The sequence below is a fragment of the Bombina bombina genome, chromosome 6, assembly GCF_027579735.1.
Source record: "Bombina bombina isolate aBomBom1 chromosome 6, aBomBom1.pri, whole genome shotgun sequence".
NCBI lineage: Eukaryota > Metazoa > Chordata > Amphibia > Anura > Bombinatoridae > Bombina > Bombina bombina.
This window is the reverse complement of record NC_069504.1, coordinates 1,054,884,360-1,054,899,187: the sequence shown is the minus strand read 5'-3', so window position 1 is coordinate 1,054,899,187 and position 14,828 is coordinate 1,054,884,360. Positions and strand designations below refer to the sequence as shown.

The following is a 14,828-nucleotide window of genomic DNA, read 5'->3' as shown; positions in this document are numbered from 1 at the left end:
ATTTTCATTTTTTCCCATTCCTGAAACTGTCATTTAAGGAATTTGATAATTTTGCTTTATATGTTGTTTTTTTCTATTACATATTGCAAGATATTCCAAAAACTGTTCCTGTATCAGAAAATACTGAGGGATTCCTGATGACTGATATCAGTCCTACCAAAGCTAAGTTAATTTATTTTAATGTTATGAATGTTTATCTTTAGCTATGGTTTGCAATAAGTTATTATGATAAACTTTTACATGCAGAGTCCATTAGTATTTATGTATTATCTATTGCTATTCTTTTTACATCTAATGTACAAGATATATTTAGGAATTTATAAGAATATTTTTCTGATTCTATTCTAAAGGCTTTGTCTGCCATCCCGCCTTCTAATAAAATTTTTTTAGGTCTTTTTTAAACTTCTCATTTAGTTGATGAAGTTTCAAATGACCAACAACATACTGAATTATCCTTCTCTGATGGTGTTTTTTTCTCATTCAGAATATTCTTCATCAGATATTGACACTAACAAATCTACTTTTTTATTCGTTCTTTGTTGAAAAGGTGTTGATTATTTTGAATATTAAAGTAACTAGTTCTTTTGATTAAGACTAGCTAACATTTAAATTCTGCTTATTAACCTTCTGTGGTTTCTTCAGAGGTTTTCTCTAGTTTCTGATACTAGGGAATGGAATAGGCCTGGAATTTCTTTTATTCCTTCTTTAAGGTTTTTTCAATTGTATCCTTTGCCGGCAGTTAGTTTTCAGTTTTGAGGAAAGATTCCCCAAGTTAATGGGGCTATCTCTACTCTTGCTTAACATACTACTATTCCTATAGAAAATAGTATTTATTTTTTTCCTTCAGATGGGAAATTTGTATCTTATTTAAGGAAAATTATTTATTTTCAGGTACTTTTTTAGACCTGTAATTTATTTGGCTGATGTTGCAACTGCTTCAACTTTCTGGTTGGATACTTTAGTGCAACAAGTATCGGATTATGAATTGTTTAGCATTGTTAAGTTGATCAACATGCTAATAATTTCATTTGTGTCGTCATTTTTTTTATATTTTCGCAAATGAGGTTTAATCTATGTCTTTAGCTAGAAGAACTTTGTGACTTCAATCTTGGAATGCTAATTTGATTTCTCCTACATTGGTGTGTCCGGTCCACGGCTTCATCCTTACTTGTGGGATATTCTCATTCACTACAGGAAGTGGCAAAGAGAGCACACAGCAAAGCTGCCCATATAGTCCCCCCCCTCTAGCTCCGCCCCCCAGTCATTCTCTTTGCCGTTCTGAACAAGTAGCATCTCCACGGGGGTGGTAAAGAGTATGTGGTGTTAGTTGTAGTTTTTTATTTCTTCTATCAAGAGTTTGTTATTTTAAAATAGTGCCGGCTTGTACTATTTACTCTACAGCAGAAAGTGATGAAGATTTCTGTTGAGAGGAGTATGATTTTAGCACCAGTAACTAAAATACATTGCTGTTCCCACACAGGACTGTTGAAACCAGAGAACATCAGTTGGGGGGAACAGTTTGCAGGCTTAACTGCTTGAGGTATGATCAGTCATTTTTCTAAAAAGACCATGTAATGCTAGAAGACTGAAATTGAATAAAAGATCCAAAGCGCCTAATAGGCTGGGTCTAGAGCTAATAAGATACTGATAAACAAATATATATAAAAAATAACAATTTAATAATACAAGCATGGATCCATGTTACAATCAAAGAACATATTAAAATAAATAAACTAAAAACAATTGGTAAAAACCTAGGTTTCTGGTAACGCCTCAGCGGACTGATCCCCCCAAGTCTAGTCTTGAAAAAGGTCTAGTACAGACCGAAACGCGTCGACTGGTGAGTCTTGCTCCTTCTTATTATTTTGGGACTTTACGCTCTGCACTATTGTGTGTTTGTTTTCTATTTTTAGGTACTTTTCGGGTCGGCCGGGCCCCTGACGAAAATATATTTTTACATCACCATTACCTGGTATTATTTCAGGCTGCCATTATTTCACAGGATCTAACAGAATTTATCAGGAACACAACAAACTTTTTTATTACAGTGGCCACTGTTTCTTCACCTCTCTTTTTTTCACGTTAGGATTTGTTAGATTGAACATTACTTTCTAAAGGACTGTATTTGTTTTTGTTTTTTGCTTTTGTCCTTATTCATCTGTTTGATTGATTTGCATTGATTGTACATTTTTTTCACGTGATTCACTGATTGTCACACTACTTACACGTGTCACTATTTCAACTTAGATTATATTAGGTCACACCAATTGTGTGTGTGGGACACACACGAAAATTCCTTCTTATATATTTTTTACTGCAAACTAGGTTTAGCATCTGTTTCACCACCTTTAGCAAGGTTTAGCATTTTTTTCTTCTCATATCTTTTGTGCATCAACACTACACATCACATTTTCCAATTAGTCTCTGGGTTGATCGTTACTGCTTTACCAAAGAACACACAGAGATTTTTTGTTATAGCCCCTAACGAGGCGACCCTCACCTGTAGCAAGGTGACAGAGGATCAACGATCCCATAGAAGGGGGATCGGTCCGCTGAGGCGTTACCAGAAACCTAGGTTTTTACCAATTGTTTTTAGTTTATTTATTTTAATATGTTCTTTGATTGTAACATGGATCCATGCTTGTATTATTAAATTGTTATTTTTTATATATATATATTTGTTTATCAGTATCTTATTAGCTCTAGACCCAGCCTATTAGGCGCTTTGGATCTTTTATTCAATTTCTATTCTATTTATTGACTACTAGGAGTCAATACCCAAAGCTAGGGTCACTTTGGGGTAGGTGCTGAGTGTATCACCCACTGTTACCTAATGCTAGAAGACTGTCAGAAATTCCCTCTGGGATAGGTAAGCCATTTTTTTCTTAGACTCTGTAATAAAATGATGGCTTATATTTAGGGCTCTATGCTGGTTGACACTATTGTGGGCTTTAAAATCTATTGCTTTTTAGCATGTTTTTCACTATAAATAAGGTGTTTTTTCAGACTTTAAAACACTTTTGGGGTTTAATTTCGGCCTGGCACTTATTTGGACACCTAAATCTAGTCAGAAAGGCCCCTTCACTCTGGAAGGAAGAGGGGAGGAGGCCTCATTTTCAGGCCTCAATTGCGCAGTTGTTTTTTGCCTAGGCAGTCCATGCAGCTTCATGTGGGATCAGAAAAGACTCCAGAGAGGCTTATTTCCTACTAAAATAATCCCTAGGAAGGTAATGGGCTACAGTGGAAGCTGTGGCTAGTACTGTAGTGTTTTAACCTGTTAATAACTCTTATTAGCTCCGGTTTGGGCATTAAGGGGTTAATTGGTCTGAAAATTTGTGTGCAATCTTTTCAAAGCATTAAGACTCGGTGGTGAAAATTTCATAAAAATCGGATGTTTATTTCATGGTTTTTTGATGTTTCAATAATAAAGTGTGCACTTTTATTATTTAAAGAGACAGTAACGTTTTTGTCAAAAATTATTTTTATTGCATTGTAGTTCTGTTTAAGTCTGTCAAACATGTCTGACCCTTCAGATAACCTATGTTCTGTATGTCCAAAGGCCAAGGTGGTTCCCCCATTAAATTTATGTGTGAAGTGTGCCATAGCGTCCTAACAGCATAAGGACAGTACAATCACACTTAAAAATATAGCCCAAGATGATTCTTTAGCTGAAGGTAGTGAAGATAGCGTGCTTTCCTCTCCTTCTGTGTCAACACCAGCTATGACCGCGCAGGCGATGCCCAGTACATCTAGCGCACCAATTGCGATTACTATGCAACAGTTAGCGGCAGTAATGGATAATTCTCTCTCAGCATTTTTATCCAAACTGCCAACTTTTCCTAGGAAGCGTGATTGCTCAGTTTTAAACACAGACAATGAGCAAGCAGACGCAGAGGATAATTTATCTGTAGTGCCCTCACATCAATCTGACTTGGCGGTGAGGGAGGGCCTGTCTGAGGGAGAAATTTCTGACAGGAAAAGTTTCTCAGCAGGCAGAGCCTGATACCATAACATTTAAATTTAAGCTAGAACACCTCCGCGCCCTACTTAAGGAGGTCCTAGTTGCACTTGATGATTGTGATCCTTTGGTGATCCCAGAAAAATTGTGTAAAATGGACAAATTCCTAGAGGTCCCAGTACACACTGATGCGTTTCCGATACCTAAGATGGCGGATATCGTGTCTAAGGAGTGGGATAAGCCAGGTGTACCTTTTGTTCCCCCTCCTATATTTTAGAAAATGTTCCCAATTGTTGACCCTAGAAGGGACGCGTGGCAGACGGTCCCCAAGGTAGAGGGGGCAGTTTCAACGCTAGCTAAGCGCACGACTATACCAATAGAAGACAGTTGCGCTTTCAAAGAATAAAAAATTAGAAGGTTTACTTAAGAGAATTTTTGTTTTACAAGGTTTCCTTCTTCAACCAATTTCCTGCATTATTGCTGTAACTACTGCAGCGGCTATTTAGTTTGAGGAACTGGAAAACTTGCTCCAGAAGGAGACTACTTATGTCGAAGTCATGGATAGAATTCACGCCCTAAAGCTGACTAATTCTTTCATCACAGATGCCGCTTTGCAAGTAGCTAAACTAGCGGCGAAAAATTCTGGTTTTGCCATCGTGGCTCGCAGAGTGCTTTGGCTAAAATCATGGTCAGCTGATGGGTCGTCCAAAACAAAATTACTTAATATTCCTTTCAAGGGTAAGACCCTATTCGGGCCAGAGTTGAAAGAGATTATTTCAGATATCACTGGGAAAGGGCCAGGCTAAAAACAAGACCAATTTTCGTTCCTTTCGCAACTTCAGGAACGGACCTGCTTCAACCTCTACAGCTACTAAGCAAGAGGGTAACGCTTACCAGCCCAAGCCAACATGGAAACCTTTGCAGGGCTGGAACAAGGGTAAACAGGCCAAGAAGCCTGCTGCTGCTACCAAGACAGCATGAAAGGGTAGCCCCGATCCGGGACCGGATCTAGTAGGTGGCAGACTTTCTCTCTTTGCTCAGGCTTGGGCAAGAGATGTTCCTGACCCCTTGGCACTAGAAATTGTCTCTCAGGGGTACCTTCTAGAGTTCAAAGACCTTTCCCCAAGGGGAAGGTTCCTCATGTCTCACTTATCTTTAGACATATAAGGAAACAGGCATTCTTACTTTTTACTCAAACCTGTTTGTAGTTCCCAAAAAGGAGGGAACGTTCAGGCCAATTCTGGATTTAAAGATCCTAATCAAATTCCTCAAAGTTCCATCATTCAAAATGGAAACAATTGGAACAATTTTACCAATGATCCAGGAGGATCAATACACGACTACCGTGGACCTAAAGGATGCATACCTGCATATTCCTATCCACAAAAATCACTATCAGTTCTTAAGGTTCGCCTTTCTGGACAAGCATTACCAGTTCGTGGCTCTTCCTTTTGGGTTAGCCACCGCTCCCAGAATTTTCACAAAGGTGCTAGGGTCCCTTCTAGCGGTACTAAGACCGCGGGGCATTGCAGTAGCACCTTACCTGGACGACATCTTAATACAGGCGTTGTCTTTTCCCAGAGCCAAGGCTCATACAGATATTGTTCTTGCCTTCCTAAGGTCTCACGGGTGGAAGGTGAACGTAGAAAAAAGTTCTCTGTCCCCGGTCACAAGGGTTCCTTTCCTGGGAACAATAATAGACTCGGTAGAAATGAAAATCTTTCTGACGGAGGTCAGGAAGTCAAACTTTCAAATGCTTGTCGAGTTCTTCACGCCATTCCTCAGCCGTCTGTGGCTCAGTGCATGGAGGTAATCGGTCTAATGGTTGCAGCAATGGACATAGTCCCGTTTGCCAGAATTCATCTAAGACCACTGCAATTGTGCATGCTCAGGCAGTGGAATGGGGATTATGCAGATTTGTCTCCCCAGATACAAATGGACCAGAAAACCAGAGAATCGCTCCTCTGGTGGTAGTCTCAGGATCACCTGTCTCAGGGAATGAGTTTCCGCAGACCAGAATGGATCATTGTCATGACCGACGCCAGTCTCTTAGGCTAGGGCGCGGTCTGGGACTCCCTGAAAGCTCAGGGTCTATGGTCTCGGGAAGAATCTCTTCTCCCGATAAACATTTTGGAACTGAGAGTGATATTCAATGCACTCCTGGCTTGGCCTCAATTAGCGAAGGCCAAATTTATAAGATTTCAGTCGGACAACATGACGACTGTGGCGTACATCAATCATCAGGGAGGAACAAAGAGTTCCCTGGCGATGAGAGAAGTATCCAAGATAATCAAATGGGCGGAGGATCACTCCTGCCATCTATCTGCAATTCACATCCCAGGAGTAGACAACTGGGAGGCGGATTATTTGAGTCATCAGACTTTCCATCCGGGGGAGTGGGAACTTCACCCGGAGGTCTTTGCCCAGTTAACTCAACTATGGGGCATTCCAGATATGGATCTGTTGGCGTCTCGTCAGAACTCCAAGGTTCCACGCTACGGGTCCAGGTCCAGGGATCCCAAGGCGACATTGGTGGATGCATTAGTGGCGCCTTGGTCATTCAATCTAGCTTATGTCTTTCCACCGTTTCCTCTCCTTCCCAGGCTAGTAGCCAGGATCAAACAGGAGAAGGCTTCGGTGATTCTAATAGTTCCTGCGTGGCCACGCAGGACTTGGTATGCAGACCTGGTGAATGTCATCGGTTCCACCATGGAAGCTACCTTTGAGACAGGACCTTCTAGTACAAGGTCCATTCGAACATTCAAACCTAGTTTCTCTGCAACTGACTGCTTGGAGATTGAACGCTTGATTTTATCTAAGCGTGGGTTTTCGGAATCTGTTATAGATACTCTGGTTCAGGCCAGAAAGCCTGTGACCAGGAAAATTTACCATAAGATATGGCAAAAATATCTCTGTTGGTGCGAATCCAAGGGTTACTCATGGAGTAAAATTAAGATTCCAAGAATACTTTCCTTTCTCCAAGAGGGATTGGAGAAAGGTCTGTCAGCTAGTTCTCTAAAGGGACAGATATCTGATCTGTCTGTTTTGTTGCTCAAACGTCTGGCAGCCGTGCCAGATGTTCAAGCGTTTGTACAGGCGTTAGTCAGAATCAAGTCTGTCTACAGACCTGTGACTCCTCTATGGAGTCTAAACTTAGTTCTTTCAGTTCTTCAAGGGGTTCCGTTTGAACCTTTACATTCCATAGATATTAAGTTACTATCTTGGAAAGTTTTGTTTTTGGTTGCTATTTCTTCTGCTAGAAGAGTTTCTGAATTGTCTGCTTTGCAGTGTAATTCACCCTATCTGTTTTTTTCATACAGATAAGGTAGTTTTACGTACCAAGCCTGGTTTTCTTCCAAAAGTGGTTTCCAATAGGAATATTAACCAGGAAATAGTTGTTCCTTCTCTGTGTTCGAATCCAGTTTCTAAGAAGGAACGTTTGTTACATAATCTGGATGTGGTTGGTGCTTTAAAATTCTATTTAGAAGCAACAAAGGATTTCAGACAGACATCATCCTTGTTTGTCGTCTATTCTGGTAAGAGGAGAGGTCAGAAAGCTACTGCTACCTCTCTTTCCTTCTGGCTAAAAAGCATCATCCGATTGGCTTATGAGACTGCCGGACGGCAGCCTCCTGAACGAATTACAGCTCACTCTACTAGAGCTGTGGCTTCCACATGGGCTTTCAAGAATAAGGCTTCTGTTGAACAGATATGTAAGGCAGCGACGTGGTCTTTTCTGCATACATTTGCCAAATTTTACAAATTCGATACTTTGTGCTTCTTCGGAGGCTATTTTTGGGAGAAAGTTTTTACAAGCAGTGGTGCCTTCCGTTTAGGTTACCTGACTTGTTCCCTCCCTTCATCCGTGTCCTAAAGCTTTGGTATTGGTTCCCACAAGTAAGGATGAAGCCGTGGACCGGACACACCAATGTAGGAGAAAACAGAATTTATGTTTACCTGATAAATTTCTTTCTCCTACGGTGTGTCCGGTCCACGGCCCGCCCTGGCTTTTTGTCAGGTTTAAAATTTTTGTTTCCTGTACACTACAGTCACCACTGCACCCTATGGTTCTCCTTTTTCTCCTAACCGTCGGTCGAATGACTGGGGGGCGGAGCTAGAGGGGGGACTATATGGACAGCTTTGCTGTGTGCTCTCTTTGCCACTTCCTGTAGGGAATGAGAATATCCCACAAGTAAGGATGAAGCCGTGGACCGGACACACCGTAGGAGAAAGAAATTTATCAGGTAAACATAAATTCTGTTTTCTAAATTCCATATTTCTTTTTTTCCAAGGTAATCAATTATTTGGTTCACAATTGGATTCAATTCTTCTACGGTTACTCTGGGCTTCAAGATTGAGCTCTAAGACTAAATCTTAAGCTTATATTAGTTTTTGTTCTTACTAAGGAACGGAATCCTATTTCTTCCCCAAGTAACATGTTTATAATTGGAAGTTTTCTTCATTCAATTTAAGCCATTTTAAATATCAAAGTCAGCTCCCCAAATTTGCATGTAGGTGCGGTTCTTATTCCAGCTTAGCTGGTAAGGGGCAGGTTAAGACTTTTTAAAGATTGTTAGGTTCAATTCGGTCCAAACTTCTTAGATTTGGGTACAGAATAGGATTCAGAGTAAAACCGCCTGTGAGAAGTCTTTTTTTTCTCTAACATATTCCAGCTATTCCAGTAAGGCTCACACTTTCCTGAAGTGTGTTTCAGACCTGTATGTATTGGGTACTTGTGAAGCGCGGCTGGTCACCCGCTGGGGCTCAAGGCGCTGCTCAGACCTGGAGTTTTCTGGGGTATTTATACCAGTTCCATTTAAGGAACAGGGTTTGGGGTTTTTATTCAAAACTATTCATTGTCCCAAAGATAGAAAATCTTTTTGAATTGTCATAAGTGTACCATCTTTTAGAATGGTGTTTATATGGTCTATTCTGCCTTTTGGTCAGTGAGGGCATTATTTGCTTACAATAGATACAATAGATGCATATCTTCATTTTCTGTTTTCATTCAGATTATTTTAATTTTCTGAGATTCTCTTTTTTTGACAAACATTACCAATTTGTTGCTTTTCCTTCTGGTCTAGCGACAGCTCTAAGAATCTTTTCAAGGTTCTCAGTGTTTCCTTATTTGGACGGTCTCGTGGTACTGGCTCAGTCTTTTTGTTCTGTGGAATCTCATACGATCTCACATGGTTAGAGGATCTTTTTATCAAAAGCTCTTTGATTCCTCAGACAAGGGTCACCTTTTTTAGGTTTCCAGATAGATTGTGTCAATGTCTTTGTCTCTAACAGACAAGTGACAATTTTATTGGGTTCCGTTTGTCGGAACCTTCAGTCTCTATTATTTCCTTCAGTTGCTATATGCATGGAAGTTTTAGGTGTCATGGCTGCAGCATTGGATTAGATTCCCTGTGCTCATTTTCATAGGAAACCTTTCCAGTTTTTTATGCTGAATTAATGGTGCAGGGATTCTAGGATATCACTTTTTATATCTTTGAATCCCAATGTTCAACTATCTTTGACTTGGTGGTTAGATCACCATCATATAGTTCTACGGGTCTCTTACTACAGACGCGAGTCTTTTAGGTTGGGAGGCTGTCTGGGGATCTCTGTCAGTACAAGGGGTTTGGAAATCTCAGGAGGCGAGATTACCATTCGATATTTTGGAACTCTGTGCATTTCTCAGAGTTCTTCAGTTTTGGCTTCTTTTTGAAGAAAGAGTCGTTTATTGTTTTTCAGACAGACAATGTCACAACTGTGGCGTATGTCAATCATCAGGGTGGGACTCTCAGTCCTTAGGCTGTGAAGAAGTATCTCGGATACTTGCTTGGGCTAAATCCAGCTTTTGTCTAATTTCTGCGGTCCATTTCCCAGGTATAGACAATTGGGAAGCGGATTATCTCTGTTTATCAAGCTATACATCCGGGAGAATGGTCTCTTTACCCAGATGTGTTTTTTTTCAAATTGTTCAGATGTGAGGGCTTCCAGAAATAGATCTGATGGCATCTCATCTAAACAAGGAACTTCCCGGGGGCCTATTCAGGTCCAGGGATCCTCAGGCAGAAGCAGTGTATGCATTGACACTTCCTTGGAGTTTTCAATCTGCCTATATTTTTTCGCCTCTGGTTCTTCTTTTTAGAGTGATTTTCAAAATCATCAGGGAGCAATCTTGTGTTGCTGGTGGCTCCAGCATGGCCACACAGGTTTTGGTATATGGTTCTTGTTCGGATGTCCAGTTGCCAATCTTGGTCACTTCCATTAAGGCCAGACCTTTTATCTTAACATTCATTTTTTCCATCAGGAACTCAAATTATTAATTTGATGGTATGGAAATTTAACGCTTAGTACTTAGTCATAGAAGTTTCTCTGACTCAGTGATTAATACTATGTTGAAGGCTCGTAAATCTGTGTCTAGTAAGATTTTTTATCGAGTTTGGAAGATTTACATCTCATGATGCTCTTCTCATAAATTCCCTTGGCATCTTTTAGAATTCCTAGGATTTTATAGTTTCTTCTGGATGGTTTGGATAAGGGTTTTTGTCTGCAAGTTCTTTGAAAGGACAAATCTCTGCTTTTTCTGTGCTGTTTTCACAGAAAAATTTGCTAATCTTTCTGTTATTCATTGTTTTGTTCAGGCTTTGGTTTGTATCAAGCCTGTCATTAAGCCAATTTCTCCTCCTTGGAGTCTTAATTTGGTTCTGAGGGCCTTACAGGCTCTTCCGTTTGAGCATATGCTTTCTTTGGACATTAAAAGGAACAATACTTTCCATGAAAGTAATTTTAGACATCTCTTCAGCTAGAACAGTTTTTGAATTATCTGCTCTTTCTTGTGAGTCTCCTTTTTCTGATTTTTCATCAGGATTAGGTGGTTTTGCTGTCTTCATTTCGATTTTTACCTTAGTTGTGAATTCTAACAACATTAGTAGAGGAATTATTGTCCCTTTCTTGTGTCCTAATCCTAAGAATTCTTTGGAAAGATTCTTACATTCTTTGGATGTGGTAAGAGTTTTTAAATATTATGTTGAAGCTACTCAGATTTCAGAAAGACTTCTAGTCTATTTGTTATCTTTTCTGGTTTTAGGAAAGGTCAGAAGGCGTCTGCCATTTCTTTGGCATCTTGGTTTAAGCTTTTGATTCATCATGCTTATTTGGAGTCTGGTTAATCCCCGCCTCAGAGGATTACGGCTCATTCTACTAGGTCAGTTTCTACTTCCTGGGCTTTTAAGAATGAAGCTTCTGTTGATCAGATTTGCAAAGCAACGACTTGGTCTTCTTTGCATACTTTTACTAAATTCTACCATTTTGGTGTTTTCTCTTCTTCAGAAGCAGTTTTTGGTAGAATAGTACTTCAGGCAGCTGTTTCAGTTTGATTCTTCTGCTTATAATTTCAGTTTTTTTCATTATAAAAATTTAAACTTTTGATTTGGGTTGTGGATTAATTTTTCAGCGGCATTGGCTGTCTTTATTTTATCCCTCACTCTTTAGTGACTCTTGCGTGGAAGTTCCACATCTTGGGTATCTGCTATCCCATACGTCACTAGTTCATGGACTCTTGCTAATTACATGAAAGAAAACATAATTTATGTAAGAACTTACCTGATAAATTAATTTCTTTCATATTAGCAAGAGTCCATGAGGCCCACCCTTTTTGTGGTGGTTATGATTTTTTTGTATAAAGCACAATTATTCCAATTCCTTATTTTTGATGCTTTCGCTCCTTTCTTATCACCCCACTACTTGGCTATTCGTTAAACTGAATTGTGGGTGTGGTGAGGGGTGTATTTATAGGCATTTTAAGGTTTGGGAAACTTTGCCCCTCCTGGTAGGAATGTATATCCCATACGTCACTAGTTCATGGACTCTTTCTAATATGAAAGAAATGAATTTATCAGGTAAGTTCTTACATAAATGATGTTTTTTTCCACCATAATATGCAAATATATTCTTTCCAAATCAGACAATGTGATTGTCTGGATTTGTTTCCACATTTTGTCTCTCATAGTTGAGGTATACCTATGATGAAAATTACAGGCCTCTCTCATCTTCTTAAGTGGGAGAACTTGCACAATTGGTGGCTGACTAAATACTTTTTTGCCCCACTGTACTTAGTGGGGGGAAGGTCGCCCCCAAAACATTCTCATTCCACTAGATCAGTTTCTACTTCGTGGGCTTTCAAAAATAAAGCTTCAATGGAACAAATTTGCCAACATAGCCTTCCTTACATACTTTTACCAAATGTTACAGTTTTTTTGTTTTTGCTTCTCTGGAAGCGATTTTTGGCAAGATAGTCCTTCAACCCAAATAGCAACTGCCTTGTCTTGTTCCACCCCTTCCTTGTGGTGGACTCCACAGCTTGTGTATTAAATCCCACATGTCAAGGCTCGTGGACTATCACCATCATATTAAATAAAACAATATGCTTACCTGATAATTATTTTCTATCAAGATGGTCAGAGTCCACCGGACCCCTCCCAATTTAATTTTACTTGCACCTCTCTATACCTTGCTTTGTCTTTCCTGCCTTTCTATTTATTTCCTCTGCTGGGCTATATGTAAGTCTGAGTAGTACAGGGAGGTGGGAGGGCTTAAAAGCTCTTGTTGTTTGGGGTTCTTTGCTGCCTCCTAGTGGTGGGAATTCAATCCCACACAAGGCTCGTGGACTCACCATCCTGAAAGAAAATTATTTATCAGGTAACCATAAATTTTATTTTTTCATTTTTTCCACTACAGTGTAAGTCCTCTTCTGAGCCCAAGCAAATAACCAGCTCATCGGCTATCTACAACAACCCAAATCTCATCAAACCCATAGCGGTTAAACCCAATGAGGACCAGCAACAGAAGACCGATTCGGTAAAACACTAGGATTCAGGTAGACCACTGTAACAGTGCAAAAGGACTCCTGTATATTGTTTGCTATAATTAACAAAGGCTATAGAAATAGCAGTGAATTTAATTTTGGAACTGCAGGCTCTCACCAAGCATGGCTGGTAGTGAAAGTGTTTTATGTTGTAGGTCTTTCAGCTTTCATTTATTTTTATTCCCTGGAGAAAACTGCAGACTAATGTTCTGGCAGAATTGGTTATCATTGGCAAGGTGATTAATGTATTTTCTGTACAAAGTGAAGATGGCTAAAACAGAATTCCAAATTAGTGTGGTCTTCTGTACGAGCAATGATTTTAGATATAGATATGAAACATAAAAAGAGAGAGACTTGTTCAGTATTGGAACATTTTATTTGCTTCCAAAATTAAATTGTTCCGATTTCCTGTTGCTTTAATATTCCCATTAACTGAAAGGCTGCTATTCGTGACTGTTTTGCACGGATAGTCTCTTTTGCTACTAATTTGATTATAAACTGTATCTAACGCCATATTTGCTGTTTCTTCCCTTTAAACGGGCATAAAACTGCAACAAGAAAATACCCTGATGCATCCGAACATTTTTTATTATTCTATTGATTGCAGAGACCTATGGTTTAGATTACTAGTGGAGTGCTATTGATAGCGGAGGGTGCACTATCAATATTGCGGGCTCATGCTAAGAATAGTGCACAATCTGGAATTACAAGCCCATGGCAAAGAAGAATTTACCAGAGAATGTCGCAACCTATACTTTCAATGGATAACTTGGCCACTCTAACTATCACTTAAATTAATAGTTGTGAGTTATGTGTTGAGCTCGATCGCAGTATAACAAAACACATGTAAAATATATTAAAATAAAGTATTACACACCTTGCAGTTGATATCCTTTTTTTTCTATTTTTTTTTCCATTCAATAATATGCTTCAATTTTTTTCCGAGCTTACACTCCAATATTACAGTCCTAGAATTGGATCTTTGTCAATTATACACAACATGTCAGCAAAATACAAACATACTTTATATATCATGTGCAACAATATCAAGCCCTGTCTCTTGTAGTTAGTGTGCCATATTAAATAAGTGTTGTCTGGGCTTGATGTTGGTTGTGGTGAAGGAGGTGGGGAGGGAGCCTGCAGTTACTAGGTAAAGAATTTAGAAATTTGAGAAATGTAATTTAGTGATGCTAAAAGAGGATAAATCAGCTAATTGGATAGAGAAACTGACAGCACAGTGATGCATTTAGAAAGGATTTAAAATTGTCTTAAAATTAAAAAAAAAATGCCAGCTAACGCTGAATACACTAAGCACAGAGTTAATAAATGGTTAACAGGACAAACAAAGAGTAGTTCTAGTTAGAGAGAAGGGCGAAGATGCGGAATAGATTTTATCCAAATATGTAAATACAGTCACCTAGATTACGAGTTTTGCGTTAGCCTTAAAAAGCAGCGTTGAGAGGTCCCAACGCTGCTTTTTTTTTTTTTTTTTTTACAATATTTTTATTGAAATTTACAATATTGTGCATAACATAGAATGTACAATGTAATATACAGAGGCAGAGTCGTGATTGTACATATATATCAGTGCAGTCATTAAGTCCATGCGTTTCCACTGCCCAAGGTGGACGACATACTCGCCACCGCAAGCAGTTGTTATTAACAATGTTCTGATACCATAAATATAGGTTACAGTCTCCATATGCTTATAGCTTATTTATACATATAGACTTGTTTACTTGTCCTTCCACTAACAAAAATGAACTAAAAAACAAAATTAATACTTCAAAGAAAAGAACATTTACATACACTTGTACGAAAATGTAAAGAACAACAATTCAGGTGATAAACCTGATGCCTGAAGCAGGACCTCGCAGGTAGAAAGAGAAGAGGAAGACAAAGCGGGACAGTATAGAAGGAAAAGGAAAAAAAAGAAATGCGGAAGCAAGAGGGGTTAGATAAGGATTTAGATGAACAAGGATAAATTTCTCTTGTCAGGGGAGTGGGCTGTGG

General features: G+C 39.2%; 1 protein-coding gene across 2 annotated transcripts in view; it reads left to right on the top strand.

Moving 5' to 3' along the window:
* Positions 1-14,828, top strand: part of DCP1B (decapping mRNA 1B) — a 306,108-nt gene that overhangs the window by 124,028 nt on the left and 167,252 nt on the right. Inside the window, exon 6 of one of the 2 annotated variants that reach the window (XM_053718854.1) lies at positions 12,689-12,808. The exons of the other annotated variant lie outside the window; for it this stretch is intronic. Within the exon in view, the coding sequence (XP_053574829.1) occupies positions 12,689-12,808 (120 nt within the window). The remainder of the gene's footprint in view (positions 1-12,688; positions 12,809-14,828) is intronic. 2 annotated transcript variants of the gene reach the window in all.